This window comes from Euprymna scolopes, chromosome 33 (assembly GCF_053919585.1).
Source record: "Euprymna scolopes isolate OS-2025 chromosome 33, ASM5391958v1, whole genome shotgun sequence".
Classification (NCBI taxonomy): domain Eukaryota; kingdom Metazoa; phylum Mollusca; class Cephalopoda; order Sepiida; family Sepiolidae; genus Euprymna; species Euprymna scolopes.
Window position 1 is genome coordinate 36144514 of NC_136514.1, and position 17231 is coordinate 36161744.

Below are 17231 nucleotides of genomic sequence, written 5' to 3' on the forward strand. Positions count from 1 at the left end.
CTCGGGCTCAAATCAAGTTATTAAATTAGATCCATGTCCGAGGAACCTATATCTAAAATTTCAAGTGTTTAGACCCAAAATTGTCGGAGGAGTTTGGTAGAGTTCTCAAAGGTCAAATCGTTGAACTTTGACCCCTTAACAGCCAAATTTCTGGCTGAAAACCCATCAAAGATTGTCAAATCTCAGTACCCTGTATATCAAATTTCGAGTCTGTAGATTTAAAATTGACAGAGTTATTGTGTAGGGAAATGTACACAGACACACACACAGACACGTTCACTTTTATAGATTTAAGTTATATATATATATATATATATATATATATATATATATACATACATAGATATAGATATATAAAGTTATATATACAAAAGACATTTTATTGCTGACTTTCAATTTGGGACTTTTGTTTTTTTTTTTGTCTTTTTTTACATGGTAGTTACCACTTATCAAGGCCCGGAGACCACTCGAGGATAAGGGTTATCGTGTGTTCAGTAATCAATGGGATAATATCGTAATAATCGTTAGTAATGGAGATTTGATAAAGTGGATTACTTAAGGGGATGGTTTATCAGGAATTTGTTTATGTTGGACTTGAAGACATCCAAGCTGTAGTCAGGTGGGAAACAGGCAAACTGAAGAGAGTTCAACAGTTTTGCCTGAGGTCTTCAGGTAAATGACTTTCCCTTAATAAAATGTACTAATAATCTTACTTCGATGTTTATCCCTTTCTTTATACATTTTCTAAAAGACATCAGGAGTTCTATTCTCTCATAATAACATGGAACACAGGCCTGAACGGTAAGAACAAACTATTTCATCATTTTAACACTCCCAAAAGTATAAACAAAGTTTATCTCAACATACAAGATGGAATAATAAAATTGCTGCCCTAGAAAAGATGACATGATTCCATTTCCGTTTGATGAAAACCAGTTTTATTTTTTTGTTGCAGACCATCTATTAGTTGGCCACTTGTGTACAAATCCCAAGAGCGATAGGAGCCTTCTATCATGTCTGAAAGTGACACAATGTCCAATGAGTGAGATCGGAGATGCGACGCTGTACAACTCATGCTCTCTACCGATCCAAGTTATGACAACAGGACCATCGTCAGAACCCTCAAAACGCAAATCTAGATAACAGGGATGGGCCTAGGGTGATGAAAACAAAATTTTCGGCCACAGTTATTGTCTTTGGTGTGGTTTCAAGTGAGAGCCACATCATGCCATCTCATATCTTTGAAGTCGGTTTGAAAGTCAACACCAAAGTGTACCTGGATGTGCTGAAGTGTGGTGATCCCCTGTTGCGATCAGGTGGCAGCTGGCAGACCCTGGGTGTAACAGCAGGACCAGGCCACAAGTTCAAAGAGACCCAGGCTTGGCTTCAGAAGGAGTGCTACAACTTTGTACCCTTCTCTCACTGCCCCCCCCTCTTCCCCGACCTGAACCCGCTGGACTACTTTGTTTTGTAATACGTCGAGAACATCACCACAACACCAAAGTCAGCCTGATCGCCACCATCTGCTGAATGTGAAAAAGGCATGCTTCCAGTTCTGGACTGGTATCGAGGCTGAAGGTGGCTACATTGAATAGATATCAGCTCTACTACATAATCAAGTTACTTGAATTGATTTTTTTATTGTTCTACTCTGTACTTTCCAACCACGTGTGCGAAACAAAAATAATACTTCAGTAAGAAGGAAAGATGACATTTAAAAAAAACAAAAAAAAAAAAAAAAAAAAAAGAAGAAACAAACAAATATTTCTTATTCTCTGTTTCCAACATCATATTCCCATACTCTTAAATTGGTGATATCGGATTAGGCTGTCTGAAGATAACAGCTTTCTGACCTAAAATGAACCAAAAATTGATATCATTGCTTCCCCCCCCCCACTTTTCTTTTGCAAAACTCAATCATGTTCTGTAAAGCCAAAAACGAAAACAACATTTTTCTGAATTCATTCTTTTTGCGGACTGTTATCCTCATCTTCATGGTTATTGTTGTTTCACCACATTTCGGCTAACTCATCCTCTGGCCTTCTTCAAAGGATTCCAAAAATATGAAAGAAAATATAAATAAAAATAAAAAATTACACCGTTCGATACGGGCCCGACAATGAAAGACCAGATAAGAGCACAAATTTGGATTTATAAGACAATAAAATCCAACTTTGATCGCTTTTTTGAGTTTGTGATGCAGTGGATAGGGATATTGAGTCTCTACGGTTCCAGGTGAGCATTGTGCAGTTTTAAGCCAGGAAGCCAGTACGTTCAGACATGCTGATCTGACAGTATCATATAATTCGAATATTAAGATTCTTACCTTTTTCTTGTGCCAAAATTGCGACAAATGTGGAATTAACGTCTTTGGCCATATTCTTGGCATCTCCACACACAAAGATAACAGCGCCTTTGTCAATTAAATCGATTAGTTCTTTGCTGTGAGTGTGCATATTATCCTGTACATAGCGTGGTGAGCCTTCGGGCTGCTCGTCCCGTGAAAAACTCACCAAGAATTTTGTCAAACTGCCCTTTTCAAGAAACGTATTCACATCATCTCTGAAAATGAGAAAAAGTCAAAAAGTAAAAATTTTGGAACAATACAGGGTGCCTCCAATAAGTTTCCAGACTTTTTTGTACAGGCATTTAAAACGGCCGTAGACTCTTGAAAATTTAGTATGTTATTGCTATACATCTTATGAGATGATTGTCCAATTTTTATGAATTCAGTTTCAAATGAATGGCTACAGCAGGAATTGGAATGCACCCTACTAAAGCCTGATTGTCACAGCTGGTGAATTTCAAAAATGCAATCTGGATGTGAGGACGTTTTAGAAGAATGATATGCAATAAAATTCTGTTTAAAACTTGGAAAAAAAAAATGCCACAGAAATGTATGGAATGTTTCAGACATCAGTTTTTGAGTAGCATTAGAGATTCAAGAAAGACAGGGATTCTGTGAAGGATGATGAGAAGTGTGGAAGGAGTAATGAAGTCAAAACACCAGAATTGATTGGCCAAATAAAGAATTTCATTGATAATTACTTCCGTGTGTCTATATACACAATAAGTGCACAGTTTGATGTCAGTGTGGGAACTGTACACACAATTATTTGTGAGGAGCTGAAAATGCAGAAAATTTGTGGAAAGTTTGCCCCAAGGGTGTTCAGAGAAGATCCAAAAGAAAGACGTTGTCATGACCAAGATGGGCATAAAGACAGTTCCTCAGCCTCCCTATAGTTCAGACTTTGCTCCTTGTGACTTTTGGTTATTCCCTAAGCTCAGGAAAAACCTTAGGGGTTGTTATGAGACAACTGAGGAGATGAAAGAGGCTATGATGAGGGTCATTAACATGCTCACACAAGGGGCCTTCCAGAAGTTGTTGGAACAGTACAACAAGTGCATTACAGCTGGAGGAGATTACTTCAAAAGGGACTAGAGTTTCATGTGTGTACTATAAATAAAAATGCCCATATGAAAAAAGTCTGAAAACTTATTAAAGACATCTCATATTTCTGAATTTTTGAGATAAGAATGGATAATTTGTATTTAGATTATTTGAACTACTGTTCTCATCTGGAGTTATATGTACAAGGACCCATGACGTAGTACTTGGTAAAATTCAGTAATAAGTTACACTTTTCTGGAGGTTAGAGGTTTAATACACTGTGCAGGTGACACTAAAATAGAATTGCAAATTATTTAGGGCTCCCCCTACTCAGTCACAGCTGACAGAACGAGAGCATGCTACTCCTGCGGATTAAATAAAGGCTTCTGTTTGATATATCGTGCAAATTTCCAAGTTTGATAAATTGATTCTAGAATCTGACTTAATACACATGAAGAAAGTCATAAGGTACACTAATCGAAACGTGAGAATAACACTCAAGATGAGAACAGTAGTCCGAATAATTCAAATAATATGACTGTTACCATTTGTATTATTCTGGGTTACTAATCTTATTTTGATTGTTATATTTACATTTTCGACCAATATAACTTCCAAATTTCTGGTGCATCTTACCAAACTTGAAAACCTAAAAATAAAATTCAAAAAACTTCTACGAATTCATATTTGCAAATGAACTTTTTTTTTTAAGTTTCTGAATTTTTTTTAGATGAGGATTAATAATTTACATTATTTGAATTATTCTGACTACTGTTCCCATCTTGAGTGTTATTCGCACATTTCAGTCAATGTAACCTCTGACCTTCTTCAGGTCTCTTTTGTCGAATTCACAAACTCATGAATCTGCACAGAATTTCAAACAGAACCCTTTATCTACTCTATGGGGATAGCATGCTCTTGTTCCATCCGCCATGACTGGGTAGAAATTCTATGTAATTTGCGCAATTGTATTTTGAGTATTGCCTTCAGTGTATTGGATAAAATACTAGGTGAAAAGCTCTTCTAAGTGACATTCTTTTGGAGGTTGAAGTTTCAATCCTCAGTACAGTCGACACTCGGAATACAATTGTAAATTACTTAGGATTTCTATCTAGTTAGGAATCATGGAACTATGCAGATTTCCAGAGTTCAACAGAAAGATTTTTGAGTTTGACAGTTTGACAAGAGACACATGAAAAAGCTCGGAGGTTAGATCAACAAAAATTCTGTTAAAATAACAACCAAGATGAGAACAGTAGTCTGAATAATCCAAATAATACAAATATAGCCAATGTGCCAATAAACAATGTGCCAATAAACAGGCGTGACATGTTGTGACTTGCGCTCATCTCTTATTAGACAGTTTTGCACCTGACGTTTCTGAATTTTTGAGATGAGGATTGGTTATTCATATTTGGATTCATCGGACTACTGTTCTCATCTTAAATGTAATTTTCGCAACCTTTTGGTCGATGTAACCTCCGACCTTCTTCAGGTGTATCTTGTCGAACTTGGGAACGTTTCTGTTGAACTCAGGAATTTGGACGAAATTTTGAGTGGAACCCTTTATTTACTTCACGGGTGTAGCGTACTCTTGTTCCATCAGCCATGACTGGATAGAGGTCCTAAGTAATTTGCAATTGTATTTTTCGGTCGCCCATACTGAGGATTAAACCGTCAACCTTCAGGCGAATATCACTTTTTATAATTTATTTTTCCAAGTACTCTAACCACTGTGCCACAGGTCCTTGCGGATCGCTATTACTTAGGACCTCTATCCAGTCATGGCTGACGAACAAGAGCATGCTACCCTCATGAAGTAAATAAAAGGTTCCACTTAAAATTCCGCCCAAATTTCCAAGTTCGACAGAAACATTCCCGAGTTCGACAAGATACACCTGAAGAAGGTTGGAGGTTACATTGACTGAAATGTTGTGAAAATCACACTCAAGATGAGAACAGTAGTCCGAAAAATCCAAATGATACACGTTCTGCACCTGTTTTACATCTGGACATGGATGGCTTTTAAAAAATCAAGAATTTTTCCTTCCATCATCATCGTATTCATTTTAACATCTTTTTTACATACAGGCAGGTGTTGGACGTTCTTTTAGAAATTGACTTCATAAGTAAGTTATCTCTGACCGGGTTTTTATTTATCCTTATGGTTTGGAGAGAAAGTCCGATAAATAAAGACCTGTTCAGAAATAGGCTAGTTTGGAAGTCAATTTGTACATAGCTTAGAAGATGCAGAACAGTACAGGTAGGGTCACTTGGCAAGAGAACGCTAATGAAAACAATGGAGGAAGTCATAAGAATGGATTTGAAAGAAAGAAGGATAGATTAATACCTGTCCAGAGGTAGGTTCGTTTGGATGTCAAATTTTTCAAGCTGTCCTACACATGCCCGCATGTAAGACAGATATTAACACAAAATGGATAATTATTACAAAATGGATGAGAATGCTTGGAAAGCTAAGGGGGAAAAAAAAAACGATAGGAAGGTGATAAGGATTTATTTGCAAGAAAGAGGGTTAGTTTGTGAGTCAATTTTAAAGGCCGTGAACACTGACCCATTTTAAAAGACAATATATGAAGGTCATTCCAAAAGTAAAGCCTCCTATTTTTTTTAACTCAAAAAGTTAAAGAGCTATGACGACAGAAGTGGCAGCATTAAAACGAGCGACGTTTTGTGCTTCAGAATTTATTATTCTACATAGCCACCACCGTTCCCAATGCACTTTTGCCAGTGATAGGTCACTTGAGTTTTCAGTTTGGGACAATTGGCCGCAGGTAGCAGCTTGGATCAGATTGAGAAAGTTTACGAGGTTCGAGATAAGCTGACATAAACCGACGACAAAGAGGTCTTGACAGATGACTAAGATGTTGACGTTACCGCTTAGAGGATCAATGCTGTCATATATGCATCTTGAGCCAAACTGATAACTACAGAATGTGTTGAAGTTTGTGTTTTCTGTGTTGGAATCTTGTTTCTCTTGCATTATTTATTTTTATATTTGTGAACCCATGATCACCTTCTTGGAAGTTGATGATATAGTCAGAACGAGAATGGAAATTGAAAAAGAAAAAAATCACGGAAACAGCGTTAGGGTCAGCGATTGTTGGCAAGCGGGGGAGCACATGATCTCACACAGACACCATTGGAGTCTGGGTCCTTTGGGGTGAAATGACACGATTTTTGTGTTATGGTGGGAATATTGGAATAACGAGAAGACTTGGAAAAAACAGAAACAATGTTAGTTGAGTGGGAACTTGAAGGAAGTAAAGTTACGACTATCTCTCTTTCTGCACAATCACGTTCACACACAGGTTCTTGCCAGATCAACGAAATTAAGCAACATTGAACCTGACCAATAACAGATGGGTGACCATTTAGGAAGGCTAGGTGCTGGGAAGGTTGGACGTGAGACCAGTACCCTCACCCCCCAAAAAAGAACTCCTCGCTACAAAAGCATCTACAAAGTTGTGGATGGCCTATGCCCCTCCAGGGGTTCAAGGCTATGAATGTGTCTCTCTGAGTCTTGGGCTGAATCTGTAGAAGTGCCACCCGAACACTTTGCTGTCTCATTGCTGAGTTCGCCTTAGGCCATATTGTTGCTTTGTTTGCTGAATGTTCAGCATGAGAGCTACTTATGACTATCACCTACTAAAAATGCAAAACATTATTTAAAAATATATTGTAAATTATACTTATACCACAGTATATGCAGATGTACCTTGCATTACTGCATCAACCAATATCGCACACTGCAACGCTGTACATTTTTTGTCATTACCTTACACTGATGACTTGCATTAGATGAAATCAGTCAGGGACGCATAATGCGAAGAGTAGCTGCTAATAGCCAGCTTCAAGCTGACCTCCAGATGCTCATCAGTCATGGTGGAGCTGTATTTGGACTTAATGATCTTCATGTGGAAAAATTCTGACTCCGATAAATAATGCAGTCAAGAGGATAGCACATTTCCTGATGTTGGGGTACTTGTTCTCTGTGAGTAAGTTCCAGAATTGTCTATGAGCTCTGCATCAGCCGAATGTCAGCGTATCGTGTTAGAATCTCATCCCTCACCACAGAAGAGTTCAGGTAAAACAGTGTTGCAATTTTCGATGCGAGTGAAAAAAAAACTCAGCATTTTCCTGGAAAGGGTAGCGATTGGCTAGAGTAATGAAAAGTCTTGAAAGCGTCAAACTCTGACAATTGTCAATTTTCTTTATGTAGCGTGCACCGTCAAGCTGAGCTCATGACTGTTATTGTGTCTCCAGCTCTGCCGTAAGGTTCTGGAAGTTTGCCAATGGCAAGATTTTTTCTTCTTTTTTTCAATTCCATGTGATCTACCCACAATGTCTTTGTGATCAACCACGATCGGCGTAATAGGCATCCCTGATCTATGATGTTGATTTTGTTGGTATTCATTTCACCGATATCTCTCTATTAAGAATTCTTTCTAGATGGATACCAGGTATTTATGGGAGGGACTACATGAAGGTTGCCAACATTCCTAAGTGAAAGTCGTTCTGTGGAAAGATCAGGGCTTGAACTTGGTACAGCCAGGTTGTCAGCCTGCATCGTTAATCACTGAACTACCATCGCCTCCTTGCTACTGCTGCTGTTTCATGCTACAAGGGACACACACACACACACACTTTTTTTTACATTATTACTGTTCTGGTTTTGTTTGAACAAGAGTTCCTCTTGAATGTTAAACTGCTGTGGAGACCTTATCATACCACAACGAATTTAAATTTCAGACAAACAACTCACCTAAAAAGTTGGAGGTATCATTTGAAAAAAAAAAAAAATCCGATTTGATTGACTGCTCATTGGCAAACAGTTCTACTGATACAAACATAAACAAGTAGGTCTAAGCATAAAAACTGAACCCATCTGTAGAATATTATGAGACTGCTTCCCAGCTAACTACAACATTCAACTACAATCGTTTTAAAGTTCAGTGTAAACAAATTCTTGTTAAGCCATCCTCTTTGATAATCAGGTTCCGCCCAGTTTCAACCATCTGTACAAATTCTCTTGGTGTTGTCTCAATGTCATTAGCACCCATTGACCCTTGACCTTGAGTGGCCTTTAGCCTTGATACATGATGACTTAGTACATAAAAAAAATGGTTCTTGTCCAGAATTCACATGATATTAAAAAACAATAAAGAAAAATATGGGTCCTTCCACATCATAAGAGCAAAATTTGAAATATTGAATTTCAAGTAAAACAAATGGTACCTATGTAATTGTCATGTTGCAAATAGTGACATATCCAAAAATTATAGAAACCGATGAAGTAACAAAAATTAATTAATCATGAAAAAAGACATTTGTAAAATCTTCTGATTTGGATTGGAGAGTTAACAGAGGAAGTAATTAAGTTTTCAATTTCTTGGAAATCAAATGCCAAAATTCAATTAGTTATTTTTTATAAAAAAAAAAAAAATTAAAAATTCAAACAGTTTAAAAAAAAAGTTATTTTTAAAAATTCACAAATTATACATATATGTTATGTTTATTTTTGTTTTCTGATTAAATTATGTCTACTATACATTGTGTTTCAACGGAGTTACTTCCCCTTTGTTAATATCACATGACCCAATATGTCCACCTTATCAAAGTATTTTACCCTTATGGGAACTGTTTTTCACGAATAATTAATTTTCTACCTTATCGTTTTCTATAATTTTTGGATATGTTACTATTTGCGACATGACGATTACGAAGGTACCATTTGTTTTACTGGAAATTCAATATTTTTTCGTTATTTAAATATAGATGCACAAAAAAAAAACTTACTTAAAAAGAAAATCTTTCTTTTGGTGTCTGCAACCATAGAAGAGCCAGGCCTCCCCAAGAGAGTTCAACTTATCTTCCATTTGATCTTGTAACCAAGAGCGATGCTGAAGATATCCTATGAAAGGTGCGATACCAGTGCCAGGACCAATCATAATGATAGGCGTATTGCAATTGGCTGGAAGGTGGAAATGTCCAACAGTTCGAGTGAAAATAGACACCTGGAAATAAAAACCATGTAGGTATTTGTACAGTTTAATCAAGACATTAAAAAATGAAAATATAATAAAAGTTTATATTGTACGTATCCGCTATGGAATGAAGTTCTCTGAAAAAGATTTCACTTAATTTTATCAAGTAGTTTTTTTTTTTTTACAGCGAAAAAAGAATTTGTTATGATATCGAGCAAACACTTTGATTTTTAGGAAGAAAAGCTAGTATTAAAGATGGAGAGGGAGTGTCGGCGCTTTAAATTGAGTTATCTCTCCGTGGGGTGTTCTAAAAATCCAAACAAAAATTTAAAAAATTCAAAGGTCCTGGATATATCGAGTGGTGAGGGCCCAGATAGTGGGCTTTGGGGAGTGTAGAGCCACCCTTTAATTGCCATTGCTCCCATGGATTCCATGAACAAAGCTTCTTTCTTAGAACTGCACGCCTGTGGAACTCTGTTCCATCTGCCTGCTTCCCACCTGACTACAACTTGGATGTCTTCAAGTCCAACGTTAACAAATTCCTAATGAACTGCCCCCTTAAGTAAACACTTCATCAAATCTCCACACTAACGTACTGTACTTGCAATAACCCTTATCCCTGAGTGGCTTCCGGGCCTTGATAAGTGGTGACCACCATGTAAAAAAAAAAGGTCCACTCTGACCCGGAGTGATAGTACCTGTTAGGGTCCCAATTATGGGTTAAATAGAAACCGACTTAAAAACAACAAATATATTCTATTAAAAAATTTTCTTCAAAATAACTGGATTCAGCATTAAATAACATGAAAAGGGTTGATATGCCGTAAAACAAAAACAACCAAAAAATTCAAAGATGTCTACCTTCAACACGCTGTCATAAAAATGTGTAAAAAACCCAAAAAAACTACCTATATTTTCACTTTCTAATGTTTTGATTAAACTGCATAAGTATCACAGTGTAATAGAGTATTTCTGAATTTTTGAGATGAGGATTAGTCATTCATATTATTTGGATCCATCGGACTACTGTTCTCATCTTGAGTATCATTTTCACAAAGTTTTGGTCGATGTAACCTCCGACCTTCTTCAGGTGTATCTTGTTAAACTCAGGAAATCTTGGAAAAATCATGCTCTTGTTCGTCAGCCATAACTGGATAGAGGTCCTAAGTAATAGAGATCCACAAGGACCTGTGGCACAGTGGTTAGAGTACTTGGAGAAATAAATTATAAGAAGTGATATTCTCCTGAAGGTTGAAGGTTCAATTCTAAGCGTGGGCGACTGAAAAATACAATTGTGAATTACTTACGACCTCTATCCAGTCATGGCTGACGGAACAAGAGCATGAAATAAATAAAGGGTGCTGTTCAAAATTCCACAAAATTCCAGAGTTCGACAGAAACATTCCAGAGTTTGACCACATACAAATATTCCAAAAATCATGTAAACTGACCAAGTAGTTTTATTTTTAGCTAACTTTTATGAGTAACCGAGAATTGACCGTCTAGCCCGCCATTTTGAAAACAATTTTCAGAAACAAAAGGAGCTAACTAAACAATAATTAAAATTTTTGAGATTTATGTTGTAATGTCTGCAATAAATTCTCATTAATCATTTAAAAAATTTATTTTTAAAAATAAAACTACTTGATTAATTTATGTGATGGGGGGGGTATATCATATATTCGTTTCATCACAAGTACATACATCACACAGATTTTTCTTTCTTTTTTTTTTTTTTTTTTATAGGGTGAATTCAAATTTGAGAATATACAGAAACTTCTGTTCTCACTCCTGAACCACAGATTAAGCAATAGTAGAGAAGGTACCATGTTGATATGATAACATTATTATTTAGAAACCCGTTCTTAACATGGGGAGAGAGGAGGTTATTTTGAAACTATTCTACACTTTCACCTAACAATTTAATAAACAAAAGGATTGTAAAATTTGAATTTAACTTTAAAATACTGTAAAAAAAAAAAGGGGGGCGATGGGGAATTTAGCAGGGAAGCAAACAAACAAAAGAAAGGGTAAAAAAATTCAAGTATACAAATAATGTTACCATAGCAAATAAAAGTTATTTTTGTACCTGCCTGGCTTATTTTTAAGTAGGTTTTAAATGCTTCTTTTTTTTTTTTTTTTTTTTTTTTTTTTTTTCCAAATATCAGATATTCAGTTTTTTAGAAACAAGATGGCGGCAGGTTTGTTCAACAATGAAAAACACTGTAGACCGCCTTTTGTTTGCAAAACTGCTTGTAAAAAACGAATATTTGAGATTTAAAAAAAAAAAGAAAAAGAAAAAGCCTTTAAAACTACTTTAAAAACATAAAAAAATAAGCCAGATAAATACTAAAGTTAACTTTTATTGGCTATGGCAACAGCGTATTTGATTTTTTTCCTTAGTTGTTTGTTGACATCTCTGCAAAATCCTCCTCACCACCACAAAAAAGTAGTATGGTATCTTCTCTGCAAAAGCAGCTATCTTTAAATATGAAATAGTGTTCCCATAAGTTATAGTAGGTTTACTTAAATAGTAGATTAATATTAAGAAATAGTGTTCCCATAAGTTATGAAATAGTAGATCACCTAATAGTTTTTAAAATAGTAATGGCAGATTTCATATAGCATAAACAATGGATTGCATGTTATATATTATACTCCCATATTTATTCATACTCCCATATTTATTCATACTCCTATATTTATTCATACTCCCATATTTATTGTCATCAAAATCAGTGAAATTGATTGTTTTTCAATCAAGTCAATAGACCGCCTGCTCCAGTTGGGGATCCATCTCAGTGCACCGGGAGAAGGCTTACATGCCCCCCCCCTTGACAATCCACAATACATTGTAGTCTACATTGCACTGTAGAAAGCCTATTGTTGATTTTATCAAATTATTTATATATATATAATAGTTTGAATTAAAGCTTAAAATGCAAAAATCACGTACCATGCTTTCATTGTGTTCTAAACAAAAACATTCATTTCTAAGGTGCCACTGTTATATTAAAGAACATATTGTTGATTTCATATGTCAGGTTTTTCATCTTGTGTGATAACAAAAACTTTTCAAATGCATTTGTGATGTCAGGCTGTGTAAGGTGTTAATTTTGGTCAAAATCGCCTGTTCCTTTCATCGGATTATTTTGATTATCAATACTTATTAAGACATTCTGATACAAAACCTATCGAAGAATACTGCCAGGCACATAAAGTACCATCATGTGAAATTTTATAAAAATTGGCCCAGCCGTTTTTGAGTCCATAGGGAACGAACTCACACACAAACTAGGGATTATCGAATAATAAAACCTACTTCAATCGCACTATACTAACTGTAAAGATGTTTGTGCAGATGTTTTAGACCAACACATTTCAGGTGGAAACATTATTACATACTTATGTGTCATGTCGATGTACCCAGCGTTGTCCGGTATTAAATGTAATGTTAAACCCCTTAAATAAAAACGAAGTAAAACAAAAGACGGAAAGAAACTGAGACATGTGCATCCGAATATTATGTTTTTTTCTAAACAGTTCACTTCTTGTAAGTAAAAAAAAAAATGATCGAGCTGACATCAAAACAAAAACCTAAAAGACAGCGAGTCAGGTGCTATAACCATTAGGCCAGCTTGACACAATCTTCCAAAAAGTGTTTTTAAACGTACTAATTCTTAATATAAGGAATCTGTAATGTGAACTATTCACACATGCACATTCGTGAAACAGTTAGCAAACTAATTAAAATTCGATCCCTCCCCCACATACCAATTTTTCAATTTTGACCCCTTAGCAGCCCTTTTTACCGGATGAAAACCCAATTAAAAATTTTTCCACATATCTGTATACCTTATAGGCACTTGTACAGTTTAGTCAAGACATTAAAAAATGAAAATATCGGAAAAAAGGTTATATTGTACGTATCCGTTTTGGACTGAAGATCTCCGAAAAAAAAAAAAAATTTCATTTAATTTGACTGAGTAGTTTTTTTTTTTTAAGCTGAAAAACACATTCTTATGAGAGCGTGTTGAAGTCAGCCATTGTGAAATTTGCTGAAGCTGAACAAGATGCTACGGGGGAGATAACTCAATGTAAAGTGCCGACACTCCCTTCCCATCTTTAATTCTAGCTTTTCTTCCTAAATATCGAACCTTTTGCTCGGTATCATAACAAATTGTTTTTTTGCTGTAAAAAAAAAACAAAAAAAAACTACTTGATGAAATAAATGAAATATAACAGGCAAAGAGGGGAAGAGTAGAAAAAATAGAGAAACCAAAGAATTTGATAAGGAAAAGGGAAAAAGACCGACAGGTTTCTTTAGTATGTAGGTTGCGAAGTGTCCTCACACACATACACATTCACACTTTTATAGATATATAGATTACAAAAATTACAAAATATGATCCAGTAGAAGATGTGCTAGATATATTTTTAGCAAAAAGTCATTCACAATTACGTGATGACATTTTGTGTTTAAAAATGACGAACTGTAATTAAAGTCAAGGGAAGCAAGTCAGTTTATCATACTGAATCGGTCGCACAACTCTTTCACATAAAAACATAGAATAAAACTTTATAATTCTATTTTTACTTGTAGCCATATTTCTTCTCGATAATTTTCCATAATTTTTTTAATTTATATTAATTTCGTCATGACACATAAGCATGTAATGTTTTTACCTGTAATGCTTGGTTTAAAACATCACTAATTTGCACAAACACCACTATGAGTGCCAACATAATGGTATGGACAGTATTGGAAGCTTTCAGATTAGACATTTAAAAAAATTACTGATGTTTTAAGGAAAGAGGAAAGTAAAAACAAAACTGCAAGAAAGTAAACATCAAATTTTTTTTTAATGTTGAAATTATATTGTGCCTTTTTTTTTCTTTACCCAGATTGTATTTTTAATGAATAATTAAATACCTGTGGTTTTTCTGTCAAGGACAGTGCATTAAGGTCTTCCTCAAAAGATTTCTCAGAATTCATAGTTGTACGGATCGGCCGAGTGATATGCTCAAGCCAACCGCTGCAGACGCCTTGACGCCGATAACGTCGACCCTGACCAGCAGGAATTTCAATAACGTTGAAAACAATATGAAGTTTGTTTTTATTGATTTCTTGGGAACTGAAAAAAAAAATCAGAAACAGAAAATTTTTAATGAGAGGGATCGATTGTCAATTGAATGATGAAGAGTATTATAAGAAGATTGAAAATGACTAAGACAATGAACAAAGTTCAAGGACGGCTTATGACAAGTAGTTCTTTAACACAAGCAAAATAAAGCTCATTTTTTTTTTCAGACAACATGGAAATATCTTCTCTAAAAGTTACTTTATATTATTTGAATTCCTGTCCTTGGATGCTATTCTAACATCGTTTCGACCAATGTAACCACCAACCTTCTTCAGGTATATTTCATGAAATGGGCAAACCACTTCATGAAAACTAGCGGCGTTGCCCTGGTGAAAACAAAAAAAAAGTTTTGGAAGGGAGGTAGGCTCGAACCCGAAGCCTTGAGGTGAAAAGCCCAATGACTTACCACAATGCTAAGACGGCAGGGAATTGAGAACGGGTGAAAATTAAACGTTTAAAAAAGCAGGTGGTTAAACGAACGTGAACATGTGGTTTTGTAGGTCAACCATCACGCCATAGTAGTAGAGAAAATGAAATCACAGCCCGAATTTTGTAACATAATAAAAACATACAGACGACCTCATTTCGTAATTCAGAAATATTATAATCTAGACAGTATATAAAAAGTTGTAAGATTTAGTGACCCCTCTGAGCCCCCCCCCCCCCAGCCTTTGGCAGACATACAAAAAAAAAAAAAATGCACACACAAACATTTTCGCTTTTATATTATAGACTAGCGGGGGGGTACCCGGCGTTGCCCGGGTGTTTGTAGGTGTGTGTATGGGGGGGGGGTAATTAATAACCCTGCTTAAATATTATAAAAAAGACGATGTAAAAAAAAAAAAAAAAACGAAAACCAAAACGGAAAAAAAGATGGCATAAATAAACCTGTGTATGGGGGAGGGGTAAACTAAAGAATAAGCAAAGTAATAAAAAAAATGTTGCCCGGGTGTTTAAAGGTGTAAAAGAAAAAAAATAGTTTTGGTCGGGAAGAGGGATTGAACCCGGAAAGCCTTGACGACGCGGAGGTGGAGACCAAAGCCAACTACTTAACCGTCTCGACTACGAGTGAGAGTAATTGATTAGCGTGTTAAGTTAAGGCTTCTAAAGCTAGTAAAAGAGGTTTGATTGACAGGAAGACACTAAATGAGGTCATCGCGGGATCGTTATTTTTAGCTTTCACTTCCCCCCCCCCCCCCAGATGATGGTGGGAAGGGGGGAAAGCAGCGTGCGAAAGCCGAGAACACAACGTTTTAATTTCACTGTATTTATACTTAAATGCAGGACAAACAATGGACATAGCGAAATAGCGCGAATCTCATAAAAGTCGACGTAAATAAATCTAGAGACGACCCGCGTTCTCAAATCCTAGGTATTACGATATAGGACCCATATACACAGTTTTAAGCGATAGTAACAACCCTGGGAGCGCGTGCGAAAGAAGCCTTTTGAAGACATACACGAAATGATCACACACATTTTCGCTTTTATATATATAGATGGGCAATTTCACAGTTGAGTTGTAACATATACACCAGAATGCAAAGAACTGTTTTTAACATCTCCTGAAGGCAGCACTCCATATGTGAGAAACTCTATGGACACCTTCCTTGGATTTCAGCTCTGATCAAAGAGATGAAAACTAAACTTGCTCGTCACTGATGGAAAGCTAAGGATGAAAATGTCAGTGATGTTCTCTTGTGAATGCCAAAACAGAGATTTGGTTGAGTGGAGTGACAGCACAGCATCCACTGCAAGCAAGTACCAGAGCATTCACAATGCATCTACAAAGACCTACCAGATGTGATGGAGTATAGAGCAAACTAGTGTGAGAGAATCAGGAAGATCTGTGACACTAGCACGACTAAATAATTTGTTGCCATTTCATATAATTTCTTCAGTTCGAAATAAACAGTCTGAAATAAAGCACCTACCTGAGCATGGTTGAAGGTTTAATCAACTGAAATATTGTGAAAACAAGAACCAAGGTTAGAACAATAGTCCATATAAATATATTAATTATCTTTCATAAAATTGTTTCTTATTTGCGTTTTGTACCTTTGATATGAAGTAAAAAAAAAAAAAAAAAAAAAAAAAAAAATTGGGCTGGTATAAGAAACGAACTTACCAAGCAACTGAATAAGGCCGTGGAAGAAGTCTGGGTAAAAGTTCTGATAAAAAAAAAATAAAAAAAAAAAAAAAAATTGTTAGGAATTTGAAATTTTTGATCTGTATCACAGAAAATAATAAAATATAAAAGTTTTATTTACGAATAAATAATTAAAAATAAATCAGAGAATTTTGAATGCAAATATGAAGAGGCCGTTATTTTGAATTAGTATAATTTTTATTGTAACTTTATATACAGGTATGTTCTACCTGGAAAGAGCGTGAGATAGAGAAAGAGCACACTCATCTTAATGCCCAAAGATAGCCAAAGAATTCAGCCCTTTCCCAGCATACTTCTCGGTTGGCAGTTTTCTTGTTCATCACTATTTTTATCATTTTTAAATTTACAACAGGTAATATGATCAGAATGTGGTGGATGTGATAATCCTAAACAATATTATTTTCTCCTGACGACTGATATTATCTGGGGGACAAAATGAAATACGCCATGAAGAAACCCCCCCCCCAAAAAAAAACAAACAAAAACAATTATATGCAAGTGTATGGGTGAATAAATTAAGA

The 17231-nt window shown here is 35.7% G+C and overlaps 1 protein-coding gene across 3 annotated transcripts in view; it reads right to left on the reverse strand.

Annotated features, from left to right (window-relative positions):
* LOC145258191 (methionine synthase reductase-like) overlaps positions 1-17231 on the reverse strand; it is a 130970-nt gene that overhangs the window by 2736 nt on the left and 111003 nt on the right. For all 3 annotated transcript variants that reach the window (XM_080116082.1, XM_080116080.1, XM_080116079.1), the window contains 4 exons: positions 16669-16711; positions 14330-14531; positions 9209-9426; positions 2327-2562 (listed from right to left, as the gene is read on the reverse strand). In XM_080116082.1, coding sequence (XP_079972208.1) covers positions 2327-2562; positions 9209-9426; positions 14330-14531; positions 16669-16711 — 699 coding nt within the window. The remainder of the gene's footprint in view (positions 1-2326; positions 2563-9208; positions 9427-14329; positions 14532-16668; positions 16712-17231) is intronic.